The sequence below is a fragment of the Balaenoptera ricei genome, chromosome 20, assembly GCF_028023285.1.
Source record: "Balaenoptera ricei isolate mBalRic1 chromosome 20, mBalRic1.hap2, whole genome shotgun sequence".
NCBI classification, from domain to species: domain Eukaryota; kingdom Metazoa; phylum Chordata; class Mammalia; order Artiodactyla; family Balaenopteridae; genus Balaenoptera; species Balaenoptera ricei.
Window position 1 is genome coordinate 23,294,505 of NC_082658.1, and position 17,977 is coordinate 23,312,481.

Genomic DNA, 17,977 nt, shown 5'->3' on the forward strand with positions numbered 1-17,977 from the left:
ACACCCTCTGTCCTTAAGGCTGGGCCTGCCGAGGAGGCAGGGAGAATTCACACTGGCAGAGACCACCGCTGCTCTAGGGACCCCCCCACCAAGCTCACCCCCAGCCCTGATGAGCAAAGACTCATAATAAACTCCACTCCTCTGACAGCCCAGGGGCTGGAGAGAGATGGAACAAACAGAGCCACCAAACCGGCCACTGCTATCAGACCCCAGTACGATTGGGACGCAGGACACGCTAAAGACGCCATCACAAATCATGGCAGGAAGAACTTGTCAGTAAAGGGGGATGGGACAACTGGATGACCATCTGGAAAAAAAAGGTAATTAAAAGTGAGTCGACATCTCACTCTGTCCACTCAGACATACCCCCAAAGGATCAAAGATTCAGATGTTAAAAGTGAAGCCATAACAACAATACTCAGAGAGGAAAATATAAGCAAAATTCTCTTGAAAAAAAAAGCCTTTGTGGGATTTCCCTGGAGGTCCAGTGGTTAAGACTCCGCACTTCCAATGCAGGGGGAGCGGGTTCGATCCCTGTTGGGGAACTAAGATCCCATATGCTGCGTAGTGCAGCCAAAGGAAAAAAAAAAAAAAAGAAAGCCTTAGTAACAAAGACTCTAAATCTAAACGCCATAAAATAAGTGAGTTATACATTTGACTACATAAATGTATTTTAAGAAAATTTGTGTGGCCAAAAATTACCATTAGCAAAGTTAAAAGACAAACTTTGACAAGGGATTACAACTCATGTAATAGACAAAGGGCAATTTTCCCTACAGAAAGACCTCCTGGAAATCAACAAGAAAAAGACCAATAATTCAATAGATAAATGGGCAAAGGATAGGAACAGGCCATGCACAGAGAAAGAGAAACAAATAGTCCTCAAATATGTAAAAAGATGCTTATTCTCACTGGAAAGAGAAATGCAAATTTAAGCTACCTTAAGATAATACATTTTACTGTCAGATTGGCAGAAAACAAAATTTTGATGACACTCAGTTGGCAAGGCTGTGGAGAAATAGTCGTGCTCATTTGCATTGGTGGGAGAGCAAATTGGTATAAGCCCCAACCACAGCAATTCGGCAACATCTAACAAATACCTACTGTTTACCCTTCAACCCAGCAACTGTACTTCTGGGATTTATCCTCGATTTACCTGTAAAGGTGTAAAACATTATTTATTAGAGTGTTGTTTGTAATAGCAAAAGATAGGACACAATCCAAGTGTCCATCAACAGTGGACTGGTAAAATGAATTATGATACATACCTACAATGGGAAACCATGTAGCTATAAGGAAGGATACTTTCTGTGTACAATCTCCAAGATACACTGTTAAATCAAAAAGGCAAAAAATAACAAGATGTAGGACTCTGTGTCCTGCATACTATCTTTGTGTAAGAGAGACAGAAAACAATCAAATATATATTGATACCAGTTTGTGTTTGTATAAAGAAACTCTGGAAGAATAGAAAAAGAATTAATAAAAGTGCTGACTTTTGAGCTGATGAAGAACAGGGCATGGAAGCAACGGTGTGTGTGAGAATTATTGCTATATACTTTTTAATATTGCTTTGATTATTTTTAAACCATGTAAGTATATTACCTGGTTTAAAAAAACAAAAACGAAAACACTTTGAGGCTATTCGAAAGATAGAGAGCTGGAAAATATAATTACAACGTGAACAAAAAATAAAAACTCTTAAGGAGGTTCAAGTAAGGCACAAAAGAAGGGAAAAAAGGACTATTTTAGAACTTAAAATATATTGTTGTACTACTAATTGAAGGAGAAGATAGTCACTCTTGAGATTCAAATGTGTGGCCTGGGAGATCAAGCAGAAAAACGTCTCAAACCTCAGAGCAAAAGCACATAGAGATGGAAGTAAAGAGGGAAAAGATAAGAAACCAGGGGGATCCAGCCAGGAGAGCTAACATGCAAAGGAAGGAAAAAGTAAAAGAAACAATAATCATGTAACAAAAAGATTTTCCTAAGCTGAAAAAAGACCCAAGTCTACAGACTGACAGGGCTCTGAGAGCTCCAGATGGGTTGCTGAGAAAAAGAATCCTTATCACACACATCCTCTACAACACACTGGATACGGAACCCCAGAGAAAAGCAGAAGCCACTAATGACGAGCAAAGTGCAGCAGGACAACAGATTAACAGGGAGAGAAAAAGGGAATCAAGAGCAACCTGACTGAAGGGGAAAAGAAAACCACAAGGTAAACCAATAAATCTAAAATAAACCATTAGTGGGACTTCCCTGATGGTCCAGTGGTTAAGACTCCGTGCTCCCAATGCAGGGGGTCCGGGTTTGATCCCTGGTCAGGGAACTAGATCCTGCATGCCGCAACTAAAAGAGACCGCATGCTGCAACAACTAAAGACACCGCGTGGCAACAAAGATCCCCGCGTGCCGCAACTAAGACCTGGCGCAACCAAATAAATAAATAAATAATAAAATAAAATAAAATAAACCATTAGTAATAAAATCAAGGACAGTGTAGGGCTTCCCTGGTGGCGCAGTGGTTGAGAATCTGCCTGCCAATGCAGGGGACACGGGTTCGAGCCCTGGTCTGAGAAGATCCCACATGCCGCGGAGCAACTGGGCCCTTGAGCCACAACTACTGAGCCTGCACTACTGAGGTCTGTGCTCCGCAACAAGAGAGGCCACGATAGTGAGAGGCCCGCGCACCGCGATGAAGAGTGACCCCCGCTTGCCACAACTAGAGAAAGCCCTCGCACAGAAACAAAGACCCAACACAGCCAAAAATAAATAAATAATTCCTATTTGAATTTCTCCCTCCTCCATTTAAAAAAAAAAAAAAAATCTTGGTCCATCAGTTCTAATAATTCAGTTTCAAAAAAAAAAATCAAGGACAGTGTATCAATTGTTAAATGAAATGTGAACAGATTGAATTATCCCATTAAGAGACAGCTTGGGTTTAAAAAAAACAGTGATATGATATATACAAGAAATACACTTTTAAGAAAAATGATAATGGTTGAAAATAAAAGGATACTCAGAGACCAGCAAGTGCAAAAAATAAAATAAAATGAAATAAAAAGGAAGCATGGCCATACTAATAACAGAAAGGTGGAATTTCAGGTTTAAGCACTAAGCAGGATAAAAAGGGACATGGCATAATGATACAAAGGCACGATTTGTGATGACAGGACAGTCAAAATCTGTATGCTTCCAATAGCTTTATAGTTAAACAGAAAAAGCAAAAACTATTAAGAGTACAAGAAGAGGGCTTCCCTGGTGGCACAGTGGTTAGGAATCCGCCTGCCAATGCAGGGGACACGGGTTCGAGCCCTGGTCCGGGAAGATCCCACATGCTGCGGAGCAGCTAAGCCCGTGCGCCACAACTACTGAGCCTGCATTCTAGAGCCCGTGAGCCACAACTACTGAGCTCGCGAGCCTAGAGCCCATGCTCTGCAACAAGAGAAGCCATCGCAATGAGAAACCTGCGCACCGCAACGAAGAGTAGCCCCCGCTCACCGCAACTAGAGCAAAGCCCGCGCGCAGCAACGAAGACCCAACGCAGCCAAAAACAAATAAATTTTAAAAAAAAAGTACAAGAATAAATTTACAGAGAGAATTTGAGTGGGAGATTTAATAAACCTCTATCAGAATCAGAACAAAAGACAAAAAAAGAAGCATACAAAGGAAATGCATTTGAATAATATAATCAATAAACTTGATTTGATACATATGGACCCTTACATCCCTTAAACAGAAAATATATACAGTTTTTGTAGGTCTATGAAAAACTTTGAAACCTTAAAAAGGAATACTTTCCTGGTAAAATATGAAAAGGACAAAATTAACTAGAGAACCAGTGGAAAACTTGAAAAGACTAATTACCATTGATGAGAAGAAGAAAAAAAAAAATCTGTCACTGCAAAAGCACCAGGTCCAGAAGGTTTTGCAGGAGGCTGAATTGTAGAAACCGTTAGGATTCACCTCTGACATCCCCTCCCTGGACAGGAGGATTGTAGATTTCCCTCTCGCCTGAGAGATCCCGGGAGGGGGGGCTTCTCGGACGTGCCCCCCACAGCACCGTGCAGTGGCATTCGCCACAAAATACTGTAACTGTCATTTACTTGTCAATCTCTCCCCCTGGACAGTAAGCTACCTGAGGGCAGGGACCACCTCTGATTTTTCATTGTCTCTCAGTGCCTGGTAACATCACCTTCCATTTACTGAATCAAGGAACGTGGAAGTGAAAAAGTACAGCATAATTGTCAGCACACTGGGATGCCTGCAAAACTCCCCAACATGTAAGCCTAGGAAAGCAGAATGGATGGAGAGAAACCCAAATCCTAAATCATTAGATTGAAGTTCCCCCTCCCTCCCCTTTATCCAAATATTTGCAATGGGGTTAAACTATTTTTATAGGGAAACAGTAATTTACAAGTTCAGACAAGGCGAGGAGTACTCCAGTGTATAATGAGGAGCGAAGAGGGCGGGCAGGGTCTGGAGGCAGGGCCCTTCTGGGCTTCCTCTCTCGGGCCCAAGTGGGCCCAGCCTCCAGGACAGACACGGAGCCTAGACATGGAGTCCTGGCCCACTCACCTTCATGCTCACGGTGGACCTCCAGGCAGGGCAAGGAGAGGATGCAGGGCGGCACCATGGAGCCCAGAGCCTGGGCTGGACAAAGGGTCCTGCAGGCCTCACCTTGCCTAGGCAGTAGCTCTGGAAATCCCCTCAACACCACAATCCTTCCTCAATTTGGAAACAATCTCCGAATTTTAGCAAGCACCCCTTCCCGGGACCCAGCGCCGGGAGCCCCATTTCCCTCACCACCAACCAACATCAACTATCCCCTCGCTGCTCCACTTAGATCCAGCTCCAAATCTCCCCAACACTCTGCCGTGGAACCTTGACCATGTTCTGATCATCAGCTACCTCCGGTCATGATCATGGGCTTTCCCATGCCCAGGACCTGGCATTGACTGGCCATCGGAGCTGGCATTCAGTACCGACTGCCCGACCCCTCCCACTGTTGGACCGACAGCTCCAGGAAGGGCAGAGAAAATAGATACAGAGTGAGGCCAGCTGCCGGGGCCCAGGAAGGAAGTGGGGAGGCAGGTGGGCTTGCCGCGGGGTTGTCTCAGGAGGCCTGGGGGCTGAAGGGAACCGAGTGAAATGAGGCCCAGGCTGTGAGAGCGGGGGAATCACCCAGTGACAACAGTCTGCAGGGTGGGAGGTTGCTCCTTTCCACCTTGGGAGCAGTGGGCAGGGGGGGGCTCTCAGTGGGCAGGAATGTGGGGTGAGGATGGGAGGGAGCTCCCCAAGAACCTGCTCTTTCACAAACCAGGTCATAGGCTGGGCAGTGGGGCTCCCGGGTCAGCCTGGGGCTGCAGGTGAGCCACGGGGAAGGTAAGCTCAGGCCAGGTGTAAAGAAAGCAGCTGGGCCACCCCAGGGCAGCTGCCCTTGCTGGGTGGGGGTGGGCTGAGTTGTTGGAAGGAGGGCGTATGGACAAGGGGACTCATTAGGTCCTTCGCTTGGCCTCTGCTCCCCTGTTCTTACCAGCCCCCCGTTTTAGAAGGCCCCCTGGCTGGTCCCAAAGGGGGATCCAGGTGGGTCAGCCCAAGGCCAGTTCCCTTATCTCCATCACAGCTGCCTGGGTCTGCCCTTGGAGTCTGTCCCAGGGAGTGTGTGCCAGGGCTGGGATCCGGAGAGGAGAGCGGGGCACCTGGCAGCAGGGGTCACCGGGTGGGTTCTAGGGTACAGGGAAAGGCCAGGAGGGGAGTCGGGGAGAGCGTGGGAAAACCGCTGTGGCACGCCCCTCCTCCCCCCAGGGTCCCAACTCCTTGGGAGGCGAAAGGTCACTCACAGTTCCTGGCAGAGGAGGAGGGAGGAACGAGGGCCCTGGGGCTCCTTCCAGTCCAGAACACGCTCAGGTGCGGTGCCTCCTGGGCTGTTTGCATAAGCAGCTGCAGAGGCCGGGGGCTGTAACGCCTTCCTCCCTGGGGCCAATGCCCCGGCAGCTGGGGCGGGCTCCAGTCCAGGTGACCGGCCTGGGCCTTCCCACCTCTGAGTCATCTTGGGGCAGCGATGGTGACCACACCCTGAAATCCCAGAGTCAGGACGGCCCGACGCCCAGGGGTGACCCCGCAGCAGCCACCGGGGAGGAGTCTCAGAGGCCCCTTCCTCACCAGGCTTCCCTGGGCTCCCCGGGTGCCTCCCGGCGGGTGTGCGTGGCTGGCGGGGGTACCGTCCTCCAGCTCACCTCCCGCCTCCCTCTCGCCCGCCTCAGAAGGGTGTGCTTCTGCCCCCTCCTGGGACATCTCATTCTCAAGGGGAGTGTTTGGAATCCCTGCCTCCTCCGTGCCCCCATGCCCATGGCTGGGCACATACGGAGCACACAGAAAAGTGAACACTTGGGGATTCCCTGGTGGTCCAGTGGTTAGGACTCCGCGCTTCCACTGCCGGGGGCCCAGGGTTCAATCCCTGGTCAGGGAACTAAGATCCCGCAAGCCGCGCGGTGCCGCCAAATAGTACCCAAAAGTGAACACTTGTTTGCCTTGGGCTTGTACTGTCCTTGCTGAGAACAGGGTGGCCAAGCCTGAAAGCCACCTGGCTGAGACTGAGCCTGGTAGTCAGGGTGGGGTTTGGGGTCTGGAGGCCTGCAACTGATCTGGAAGCAGCCACCTCCTGGCCATGTGACCTTTGGCCAGTCACTAAAGCTCTTTGAACCTCTGTTTGTACTCGAGACAAACGTGGGGGGGTACCCATGCCTGCCTTCCGGGCTGCTGGGAGGATGAGTCTTTGAGAGCCCACAGGACCGTTAGCCCCTTTGGGACAGGGACTGTCATGTCTTACCATGCTTTGTGTCCCAGTGGCCAGCACATGCTAGATGATCACTGTGTGCTTCCCTAGCCAAGTGAATGGTTAATGACGAGGCTATGAAATGCCCCACGTGGTGCAGGCTCTTCTCTTCTGGCAGGGACAGTCCCTGCCTCTGCCAATTGTCCTGTCCTCCTCACCACCATCTCCCCTTGTCCAATGGTCCATCAAGTGGACACTGTTCCTACCCCCCCAATGACCCCATGTCACCTCCATGCACACATCCTTGCTCCTTCTCAGAGGAAGCAGGTCCCTTCCCCTCTGCTCTGGGTCCCTCCCTCACTCCTTTCTCCTGGGATCTCATCTCTTCAACTACCTCCTCACCATCCTCAGCCTCCCCCTCTTCCTGCCCCTTCACTGAGATTCGGGGGAGTCTCCACCCTAGATCTGCACCCACATCTGACCACACGGGTCTCCCTCCCTGCTAAGCTTCTGAGAGTTGTCTACATGCTATCTGTGTCCTCACCTTCATTTCTCTGATCCTTTGCTCTCTGCCTTCAGCAACCCCTTGACCCCTTGACCAGCTTCTGATAAGGTGGCCGCTGACCTTCTGGTGGCCACTACCGATAAACGTTCGATGGCCTTTATCTAACTTCCTTTTTCTCTGGACACTTCCCCTCAGCTTCTGGGCCAGCACTCCTTGTTCCCTGACTGGTCTTTCCCCTTATGCTCCTCTCTCCTCCCTCTGTCAGTCACCCAAATGCGGTAGCCCCAAGGCTGTTCAGGTGCTCCTATCCCCACGTCCACATTCTCTCCACACCCATGGCTCCGCCATCACAGGCTGAAGGTCTCCTCCTGGACGGCAGCCCCAGCTATCCGACTGCCTACTGGACCAGGCAGGGCCAAAGTGGGCACCACGTCTTTCCTCCACCCCTTCCTCCCAGGTTATCCCAGCTGTGAACAGCACCACTGTCTGCCCCAGTGTGCAGACTGGGAGACTGGAGTTCCTCCTGATTTCCCACCCACCCCCTCGACCCATCAGCCACCAGGTCCCGCAGAGTCTACCTCCCAAACCTCCCATTATCACTGCGTGCCTGGGAGACCATGAAGGTCCTCGTCATTCTCCAAGGCCCAGACACAGGGGTTTTTCCTCAATCCCCCTCCCTTCTCTGCTGAAAGCCTTCCAACAGCTGCAGGATAAAGTCCAAGTTCCTGGCGAGAGCCCATGAGCCCCTGCTCGGCAAGACCATCCACCCCCGACCCCAAACCCCCATTCCTGAGCCCCAGCTGTAAGGCCCCAAAGGTGCCGCATCTTCCCGCACCTCCACCTCTGCCCATGCACCCCGAGTATAACTCCATCACAGGTGGCCTGTGCCAGGCACTGAAGCATCTGTCCCCTCCTCCCAATCTCCCGTCCCAGACAGTGAACCCCTCAGAGCTGCAGCTGTGCCTCAGTCACCTTTAGATCCAAAGGCTCACCTGGTGCTTGGCAGGTGTTCAGTCAATTCACATGTAGTGAATGGAGGGGAAAGGCAGGACTTGCTTCTCCTGCATCCTCCAAGGAGAAAACAGGCAGGCTCACCTTTCAGGAAACTGCTTCTCTAAATGCTACCTTGAACAACTGAGCGCAGGGTGGGATTTCCTTCCCAGGAGGGAACCACCTGCCCACCCCTGGAGTTTGTCAGGGATGGGGTGTCAAGGGAGGCCCACAGCTGACACTTGAATAAAGCACAGTCACAGGGAGAGTGGTATTATACCCATTACACAGGGGAGGAAACAGGACCAGAGATGCTAAGTGACTTGTTGAGGTCACACAGTGAATTAGGGCCAGAAGTGGGACTGGGCAGAGCCTCTCTGCCAAAACCCAGGTGTCTGGGAGACACCCCAGTTCCTCCCTGTACAAGCCCTACCCCCATCATCACCTGTGTCCACATACTCCTAATACACCACTGCAGCTGCCGCAGCTAGAGGAAGAAGGTGCAGTGACCCTGGCTCCTGGGGTGATTTCTCTTCTCAGGAGGTACCAGGATGCGGGGAGTGGGGTGGGGTGGTGTCTCCTCTCCCTCTTTCTCCCATCTTGGTCCTGGGCTCATGGGTGGAGCCCCTTGGGCAGACCTGCAGAGCCCCGTCCCTCTTCAACACATTCGGCAAGGCTCTGGGCCAGGCCCTATGCCAGGTGCTGGGGTTCAGACAGCAAGGCCAGTCCCCCACCTCAAGGATCGAGGAGTGCACCTCCAAGGGCCAGACAGACATTCCCACCATCACAAGGACAGAGAATGTGGAGAGGCCCCAGAGCGCGCCGCCGAGAGCCTGCTCAGGAAACGGAGGGGCGCCGGGGAAGGGCTGCTGGCATCCAGCCATGTATTCCAGAGAAGCTGTCTGGTGGGTTAGCAAAGGCGCTTGGCTGAAGGATTCGCCCCATTCCTGCTCCGCCCCCGCTCCGCCCCCGCAACTCTCCCCGCTCCGGGTCTGTGTCCCGACCTCCTTCCCCACCCACCGCATGCTGTTCTCCGCTCTGGTCACCAGGGGGCGGCTTGGCCCTTGAAACCTTAGCAGAGGTGGCGTGCACCCGGAGGAAAAGATACCCAGTGGGACCTCAGCCAGTCTTGGCTGACCGCCTACTACGTGCCAAGCACTTCCACGCTTCACCTCGTTTAAGGCTCTCAACGCCTCGAATCCTTTGGTATTGTTCTGCATGTACACAAGAGGGCATCGTGGCCGGGGGAATGAAGCGGCTTGTCAAAAGAGATGGCAGGTGACCCAGCAGAGTCAAATTCGAGTCTCTGCCTCAAATCCTGAACACTGCACCATAACGAGACCGGGCGACCGGGCGGAAGGAAGACCCAGGAACTCACAGATGGGGATGGTGCCTCTTTCTTCCCAGACTCAGTCCCTGCACGTGGCAGGCATCAATATTTATTGTAATCATATTGGGTCCAAAGAAGGAAATCAGAGACTCACAAGTTTCAGGGGTCATCCATCCCCTACCCCCTTGATCTAAACGCTAACTGAGACCCTGAGAGAGGAAGTGGATTGCCCATAATTACACAGCTGTCAGATGTGGCACATGTCAGAGGGGGCCTGTGCCCCTCACCCCCCCACCTCTCCCTGAAAAGTCCCTAAACTTGCAGAAGTCCAGGCCGCCGAAGGATTCTGAGGATGTAAGAGTTTTAAAAAGGTGCTCTTATTTTAAATGATACTTAAATAAAAATTTAAAATTTCCCAAATTTACGTAACTGGATTCTGAGGCAAAAAGAACATCCTCGCGATAACTGGACTTCTTTCTGAAACAAAACCATCGAAATACAAACAAACAAACAAACAAACAAAAAAAGGAACTAAAATGTTGGAACCAGTCAAAAAAGGAAGCAGACCCCTGACTTTCACATCCATTATCTCCTCCGACGCCCAAGCTCATGTGAGAAAGGCGAGGCAGGCAGAGCCGCCGGCGGCAGGTCCACAGTCCCCTATTTCATTCCGGATACGTTTCGGAATGGTTCGGATTTTAGAAGGATAACCGGCGCACACACCTGCCACAGGTGACATAACTCTCCCAGCAAGGCTTGGGCAGCAGCCTGTAATCGGGTTTATTTGCACTTCTGCAGCAAAACTTGAATGTTCACACTAAATGGGATAAATTAACGCCGTCCACGGCCGCACATCGGTTCAAGTCAAATTTTGCGATCAGCTGAGTTACAAAAACCCTTTGGGCTCCAGGGAGCTTTGACATTTGGGAATTGCAGGTAAGAGATCGTGAGTGAGCCTGTACCCCTCTCGTTTCGTGGTTGAGGAAAGTTAGGCTCGGCGTGAGTGGTCCAAAGCCGGCGGACACTGCTGCTCCGTGGAGCCCGACGCAAGACTGAGCGGGTCTCCTAGCGCCGCCGCCCGCGGCGGCCGTAACTCCCGCCCGTCTGCCCGCTCCCGGCTCCCCGTGGCGTACCTGCTCCGGGTGCTGCTCCAGCGGCTGGCCGCGCACGTCCTGGATGGCCTCGTAGACGTTTTCGGAGTTGCTGCGCGCCAGGGGCCGCGGGCACACCCACGAGCCCGCCACGCTGCAGGCCTTGAAGCTGCCCCCGCTCCCGAGGAGACCGGCAGGGGGCGCGGCGGTGCGGGCCAGGTCGTCCAAAGACTGCGCGGGCCGCACAGGTGCCATGGGCCTCGTGTACAGGCAGGAGGGCAGGCAGGGCGCCAGGCTTCGGCGCTGGGTTGCTGCGCCGCGCCGAGCTAGGCCGCACATGGAGCCCGCGCGCCCCCGGGCCTCGGCGGGCGCGCCGTCGGGACCGGCGGGCGCCGACGCTCTCACGAAGCGGTAGTCATAGGCGACCGGTTCGGAGTCCGCGGGTCCCGGAAGGCGCGTGGGCGGCTGCGGGGCGGGGGCAGGGTGGCCGAGGGCCGGCAGCTCGCGCACGTACTGCGCCGGCAAGTAGAAGGGGCGGCCGCCGGGCTCGCTGCGCACGTGCCACCAGTGCTCCGTGCTGCGGCGCAGCAGTCGGTAGCGCTCGTTGGGCTGGATGGCAACGCGGCGCCCGTCCTTGCCCGTGTACTCGAAGGGATGCTCCACCAGCACGTACACGTCCCCCTCGACGTCCGCCGCCATCGCGGCCGCGGCGTGTCCCTGTGGGCAACGAGGAGGAGGGGCGCGGAGGTCAGGGCCGCCGAGCCGGGAAGCGCACCGCACTAGGGAGACGGAAAACTTGGGTTCGAGTCCCGAAGCTACAATCGTTTGTGTACGTTCAGACCTCAGTTTTCCTGTCTCTAAAACGGGGGAGTTGGATAAAATAATCTCTAAGGTTCTCATTCTTACACTCAGTGATGGAATTAAGACAGCCCTTTCATTCTGTTGCGTTGATTGTAAAATTCTATCCCTTGGTGGGGAGATTGTGGGTAATACTGGTCCAGCTTTTCAGCCAGGGAAGCTTTGGCTCAAAGAGATGGGGGTGATTGCCCGCGATAAAGTCGACACCACGTTTGCCTAAAAGTTGACTGGGCCTCAGTTTCCGCGTCTGTGAAGTGGGAAGAATAGCCCATTCCATTACCCCCGTCCCACCCCTCCCCGACGCTTCCAGCCCTCAGGGAATCGCGTCCTTGGCACCCCGCTCCCCAGGCGTGTGCGCCCCAGGCCCGCGGGGACAGGGTTGGGGCGCGGGCTCCAGGAGCGGCCCCCGCTTTGCTCTACTCTGGGAGTGTCCCTGCCCCGCTTAGTCCAAGGGCCTTGGCGTGAGGGGCCGCGACTGCCAAGGCCGGGGGAACCGGTTCTCTCGGTTGCTCTTTCCTTCCCCAGCGGCTTTGCCACAGACGTGAACCCGGAGCCCGGCCAGCCCAGACCGACCGGCACCGCCCCCTGCTCTCTGGCTCCCATCTCCACCTCCCGAGAGAGGCTCGGCCTTGCGGCCTGCCCCCCTGCCCTGTGATCTCTACCTTGCCCCATGAGAATGGCCCCTAGGGAATGCACTTTGTGACAGTGACTACCCGTGCGGTGTACCCAGGGGCCCCCAAAGCTCTCCTGGAGTGATCACCACAGCACGCCCCCCTCCACGCCAGCTCAGTCTGGCCCTTGGTATGTTGGGGGAGGGAGTCAGAGCCCAGTTGTAAGCCTGCCTGTGTGGCTGGTCCCTCCAAGCCTTTACATCGACCACACCTACTGACCCACAAAGGTGACCTGGGACCAGCAGCTGGGAGCTCGGCCTCTCGCTGAGTCTGAGGGATCCAAGGCACAAGGTCTGGTCTGGTCTAGCGCTCCGCCTCTTTCTGAAGCTTTCCAGGATGGGGAAGGGGTGTAAACTGAGTCACTAAGCACACTGGACCCTGGAGGCGGGGTCCTTGAGCTGACGGGAGCTAAGCCACCAAACCCTAGAGGGGGACACCCCTTCTCACCACCTTCCGCTGGACCCCCGCGCTCACTCACGTCGGCAGGGCTGACCTCACGGAGCCCATGGGCTGGCTGGGCGGAGCCGGCGGATGTATGCAGGTTAGGTCCCTGCCATCTCCTTGGGCGGGGCTTCAAAGAGCTAGGCTGGAGAGACCTCGGGGAGCAGGAGCTGGCAAGGAGAGCAAAGAAGGAGAGGGCTGCCTTCAGTTCCCAAAGCGGCTGTGTCTGGGAGGGGCGAGGAGGAGCCTGAAGAAGTCTGGCTGGGTCGGTGGGGACTTTGGGGGCGGGGCCCGGGGCAGGAGAAAGCCTGAGGGAGGGGCAGGGGCAGGGAGGGCTGCGACCGAAGGGGCGCTGGAGGGTCGCGAGCGGATCCAAGGGAGGGTAGGTCCCGACCCTGCCCCGCCCCACCCCTACGCGCGAGATTTCGTTGTCCGCGAGCCTCTGCGTCCCGCGGGCGCGCTGCTTAGGGACTGCTCGACCCAGGCTTGCAGTCTTGCCGGGGCGTTCCCAATCCGAGCAAGGCCATTTGCATCCTGAACTGTACGGATTGCAGGCACTACCCGCTCCGGTCCCATCTACGTCCTCCCCAGGCTCTTTCCGAACGCAACTCGTCCGGGCCTGGAAAAACTTGGAGCGGGGTTCCCACCGCAGGGACGCTCCCCGGAGCTCAGGGTCACTGGCTGGGTGGGGAGGGGACCCAACCCTCGGCTCCTTCCCCGACCCTGGGGGAGCGAAGAGAACGGAAGGGATGGGGGAGCGGGGAGGATCCCTGGAGCGCGAGGACGGACCCATCACCAGGAGGTGCACTGCGTCCACTGCCCGGGAGACAGACAAGAGCCACAGGGGCGCCAACGCCTGGGTCGAAGCTGGGGGCCTGGGCCTGCGCCCCTCCTGCCCCGGGACGGAGGGCAGCCCTTCGCCTCCCACCTCCTCCCGGGGGAGGGGAAGATCCGTCCCGCGCGGCCCTCCTTCCGAGCCCGCGCAGCTCAGGCTCCAGCGCAGTGCGAAGGGGCTGGCGCGCGATGCTCCCGGGTGAGGACCCGCCACCTGCGGTTCCCCTCCCCGCCCCAGATCAGCACCCCCGCCCAGTCCGGCCCTGCCCTGGCACCTCGGGGTGTCCGATCGCTGGCCTTGCCTCCACTTGTTCTGGCAGCCGCGCGGGGGCTCGGCGTCCGGCGCTCCCTCCTCCACCGCCCTGCTCCCACGCTGCCCTGTTTCCTGTTCAACAATATAGCGAGGGAGGCACCGGCGGAGAGCACCCGGCAGAACTTCCTCCCGGACTGGGGTTGCGGCTCCGAGAGACAATCCCCGGTGTCCTGGCTTCCTGTCCCCTCTGGGACGGGCCAGCGCCCGAGGAGCAGAGGCGCCACCCCTTCCCCTGCACCTCCCGGGATCCTGGGCCACACCTGGCGGTCTCCCGGAGGTGGAGGCAGCAGAACCAGGATGGTGGGATGAGAGGGGAGGAGGCCTTCTCACCAACTTCTGGCCAGATTTCCCTCCACTGCTCTACTCCAACCCTTTCCCCCACCGCCTTGCCTTGATCCTTGTGGGGGAGGAGGGCCTCCTCCAATCTGTCCCTAGGATAAGCTCAGAGCAGGCTCCTGGGGCTTGAACTCAAGATGCTCACCTTATCTCTGCATCTCAGTTTTCTTTCCTGTAAACTGGGCATAATAACACCTACTTCATAGGATTGTTGTGAAGATTAAATGAGATGCACTAAGCAAATGTATTGTTATGATCATATTCTAAGAACACACATTAGATTCGTTATTACCACTAATTTTATTATGAGGTGAGCTGTCCTCCTCTTTGGGGTTGAATTGAGGTCTCCAAACACTCCCCCCCCCCAATCCTTCTTTATGCAGGAGGGGGAAGGGAGACACAAGTGTTCTCAGAAACACCTTGCTAAGGATGGAGGATTGAGTCCAAAGGTAGCACACAGGTCATGTGCTCCTGGCCCTCCTCTGGGCCTGCCTCCTCTAGCCCTCGCACCAGGTCCCTCAGGTTTCCTCGGAGCCCACCACTACCTGCCCTTGAGCGAAGCTGGGGCTCATGCAATGGGCGGAGAGTGAGTGGTCCCTCGAAGGCTGAGAGGCATCTTCAAGGACAGGAAACCGCAGACCTGAATCTTTCAGCCCCATTTTCCTGCAACCTGATTTCCCTGGGAATTAGTCTGTTTCCTTCTTCTGTCTTTACAAGGGGCAGTGGCGGGCTTCCCCCTGCAGGCGCCCCCCACCCCTGGGACTTCTGGCACTTCAGAGGAAAGTTGGCAGCCAAGTAAAGGCTATGTTGAGCCCTAAAACCATGAGCCCTGAATCGGGCCCTGCTCACGAACCTTTCCTTCCTGAGCCCCTTCTCTTGCCTTGGATAACCCTGTGGGAAATGGTTTCACATGTTCCAGTGTCAGGAGTCCGTGCTTTGACATTTAAGGAACAGGAAAGAAGCCATCACGGTGGGATTTCAGGCATTAGCTTCATTAGTTATATGAGTGTATGTTAAGTAAACCTCCCCAAAGGCCCTGAAATCCTATCCCACGGTGGGGGAGGGGGGCTGACTCCGAGGAGAGGCAAGGGTGGGGGGGTAGACTGAAGAATTACTTCCCCTCTTCTCCATGCCCAGTCCTGGCACACAAGCCCCCTGCTTGCAAATGTTTACCAATAACCACTCTCCTCCTGCCCTCCGTTGCCTAGGGTTTGACTGACAAGAGAGCAGGGGCGGCTATCAGATGGTAACTGAGGGCCTGTGGTCTCCCTCAGTCAGCGGCAGCATTAAGATTCAGAAACCAGGGACTTCCCTGGCGGTCCAGTGGTTAAAACTCTGCGCTTCCACTGCAGGGGACCTGGGTTTGATCCCTGGTCTGGGGAACTAAGATCCTGCATGCCAGGTGGCACGGCCTAAATAAATAATTATATAACCGCATTACTTACTTAAAAAAAAAAAAAATTCAGAAACCAGACCACAGATTAGAAAGATCAGGTCTTTACTGCAAAATCATTCAAAAATCACACGCAGCAGTTCCTTCGGTACATTGCAAAGCACTTCTCAGGGCCAGGGCCCCTCACTAGAAAGTTTATTGCATAAAATGAAATTTTAAAAATAGTGTGGGCACTACCGAGGTTCACATCAGCTTCCCATTGGAGGTGAGGGGGTTAAAAGTCAACTCATCCGAAAGCATCAGCAGCTTTTTGGTATGGGGGAGGGGCAGCTCTAAGGCTACTGATCTCAGGGAGGGCGGGGAGTGGGGCGTGCCAGGCCCCGCCAGACCAAAGTGAGCTCCTCCAGGGCCTCACTCCTGCTGCCTCCTAGGGACCCTCTGGAATACAGAATATACTCACAGGCCTGAGGAAACAGGGCTGGGCTCACGCGGCACTGCCCACCCCAGGCTCACTCAGGGATCTGGACCACTTACGGCTCTGATCAGGCTGTGTTTGTGGTGGAGCATTAATGCTGGCTATGGGGGGTGGGGATGGGGGTAAGGATCCACTTTCTTTGGTGCGCTGGGCACAGGTGTGCACCATCTTCCGTGATGGGGATAGGGAAGCTGTGTGACAGCCCCCTCCCCCATCCACCTACCACCTCCTCGATTCTATTGCACAATTTATCCAGCTCCACAGGGCCGGGCAGGTGACTCAGCAGCCAAATCAGCCCAAGGGAGAGGTGGGAGTAGGTTCGTATCTTGACAGTGAAGGCGGATCTCCACCTAAGGCCCCCAATCCAAGCTAAGTGCAGATAGGATGGCCAGAAGACCCCAGGGCTGAGGGGGGCCTGCTGGATCCAGGAGAGGTGGGGGGGGGGGGAGGCAACAGAGAAATCATGCCCAGATTTCACCCCCCAACCCCAAGGGTCTAAATATCACTTTGAAAACAATTCCAGGCTCCACCCCAAGACCCCTTCAAAAGGCAATTGTGCTCCAGTGAAATTTTCCAGTCTCTCGGCAGCGCCCCTCCTGGGCCAGTCCAGCAAAGCTTTGTGAACTCTCATGGCTTTGTAAACTGAGGCTGAGCATCCTTCCACGAGGGTGGCTTCTCCTGCGTGTCCCTGCACATCTCAGCAGCAGGGCTGACACTCTTCGTGGAAGGACGAGGGTCACTGTTCCACAGTGGGGACCCAGCCTACCTCTGTCCCGGTGGGGGTCAGTCAGGCAGGGATGCATTCCTGCGTCTGCAGCAGTCCCCCGCCCGGCTGGCTGCTTGTCAGTGGTAGGAGTGAGGAGGGCGGGGGGCTGAGGGGTGGGCTAGATGGCGACCCTTCCCTGGACCAAGGAAGGCTCAAAGTGCTGACAGTGCTGGTTCCGAGTCACTCCCCTCCTCCTGCGGGACCAAGATCCCAGGCTATGGGAGAGCCAGGGGCTCTGACATGGAGGAAGTGATGGGCTTTTCAGGTGAGGAGGGGGCGGGGAGCAGAGAGGAGAGGGAGAGGAAACACACGGTCCTCAGGACTGAGCCTGCCTGGCCCCCCGGGGGTTTGGCACGTTGTACAGGAGCTGTCGGCAGCGAGCGCTCGGTGACGGGGAAGGAAAGGCACCCGCCAGCTGTCAGGCTCTGTCCTAGGGGGCCTGTCCACCCAGCTGCCACCCGCCTACAGGCCTGGCCTGAGCAGTTCCTGCACATTTGCTCAGGGTGAGAGTGCCTGGATTTCTTGGGTGACTTGTGGAGGGTCAAGAATAAAAAAATATTTTCTGTTGAAATATGAAGGGAAAAAACCCACCTTAAAAAAACTAGGCCTTTTAATCAGGAATGTGGAATTGAAAATGCTTCCCAAGTCTTATTTCCACAGTGTTTGAACAGCCCTAATGGAGATGGTGTGTCAGTGAGGGGATCCGGGCCAATTAGTGCAAAGCCCCTCTCCTCCCGCATCCTCAGACAGGGGCATCTGCTGGTGTCCCGGCCTCCTGGAGCAGGTGGGTGGGGGGCAGGAGGTGTCATCAAGAGCTCCCAAGGCTCCCTCTCATAGGCTCATGCTCTGATCACATCCGAGAGTCTTCCTGACAAGGGAGACATCTGTGACACCTTGAAAGCGTGACCCAGGCTGATGGCCAACCCAGCTGGGATGGCTGAGCCCCGGGTCCCCGGTGGGGACAGGAAATGGGGTTAGGCGAGAGTGCTCTGTTCCTGGTACTTGCGCCGGCGGGCACAGCGGGGGCAGCCCTTCTTCATCACGGCCTGACAGCTCTGGTGGAAGACGGTCTTGCATTCGCCACACCTGGGAGAAAGCAGCAAGCACTGCTGGGACCGATGGGCCTCCCAGGGCTCGAGGCTGGTCAGTGTTCCTGACGGGGGCCTGCCACCCATGGCACATGGCACTGCCTCT

General features: G+C 55.2%; 2 protein-coding genes across 6 annotated transcripts in view; both read right to left on the reverse strand.

The window, feature by feature from the left end:
- The window catches only part of ARHGAP27 (Rho GTPase activating protein 27), a 31,758-nt gene extending 17,788 nt beyond the window's left edge, over positions 1–13,970 (reverse strand). Inside the window, exons 1-4 of one of the 4 annotated variants that reach the window (XM_059906990.1) lie at positions 13,776–13,970; positions 12,704–12,836; positions 11,603–11,801; positions 10,739–11,413 (exon numbers count right to left, since the gene is read on the reverse strand). In XM_059906990.1, coding sequence (XP_059762973.1) covers positions 10,739–11,395 — 657 coding nt within the window. In that variant the 5' untranslated portion in view covers positions 11,396–11,413; positions 11,603–11,801; positions 12,704–12,836; positions 13,776–13,970. Of the gene's footprint in view, positions 1–5,845; positions 5,897–10,738; positions 11,414–11,602; positions 11,802–12,703; positions 12,837–13,775 lie in introns of those variants that run through there. The other 3 variants (XM_059906991.1, XM_059906989.1, XM_059906994.1) reach the window with 3 other exon arrangements.
- Positions 13,971–15,630: 1,660 nt separating this feature from the next.
- Positions 15,631–17,977, reverse strand: part of PLEKHM1 (pleckstrin homology and RUN domain containing M1) — a 51,042-nt gene continuing 48,695 nt past the window's right edge. For both annotated transcript variants that reach the window (XM_059906861.1, XM_059906860.1), the window contains one exon: positions 15,631–17,869. In XM_059906861.1, the coding sequence (XP_059762844.1) occupies positions 17,758–17,869 (112 nt within the window). In that variant the 3' untranslated portion in view covers positions 15,631–17,757. The remainder of the gene's footprint in view (positions 17,870–17,977) is intronic.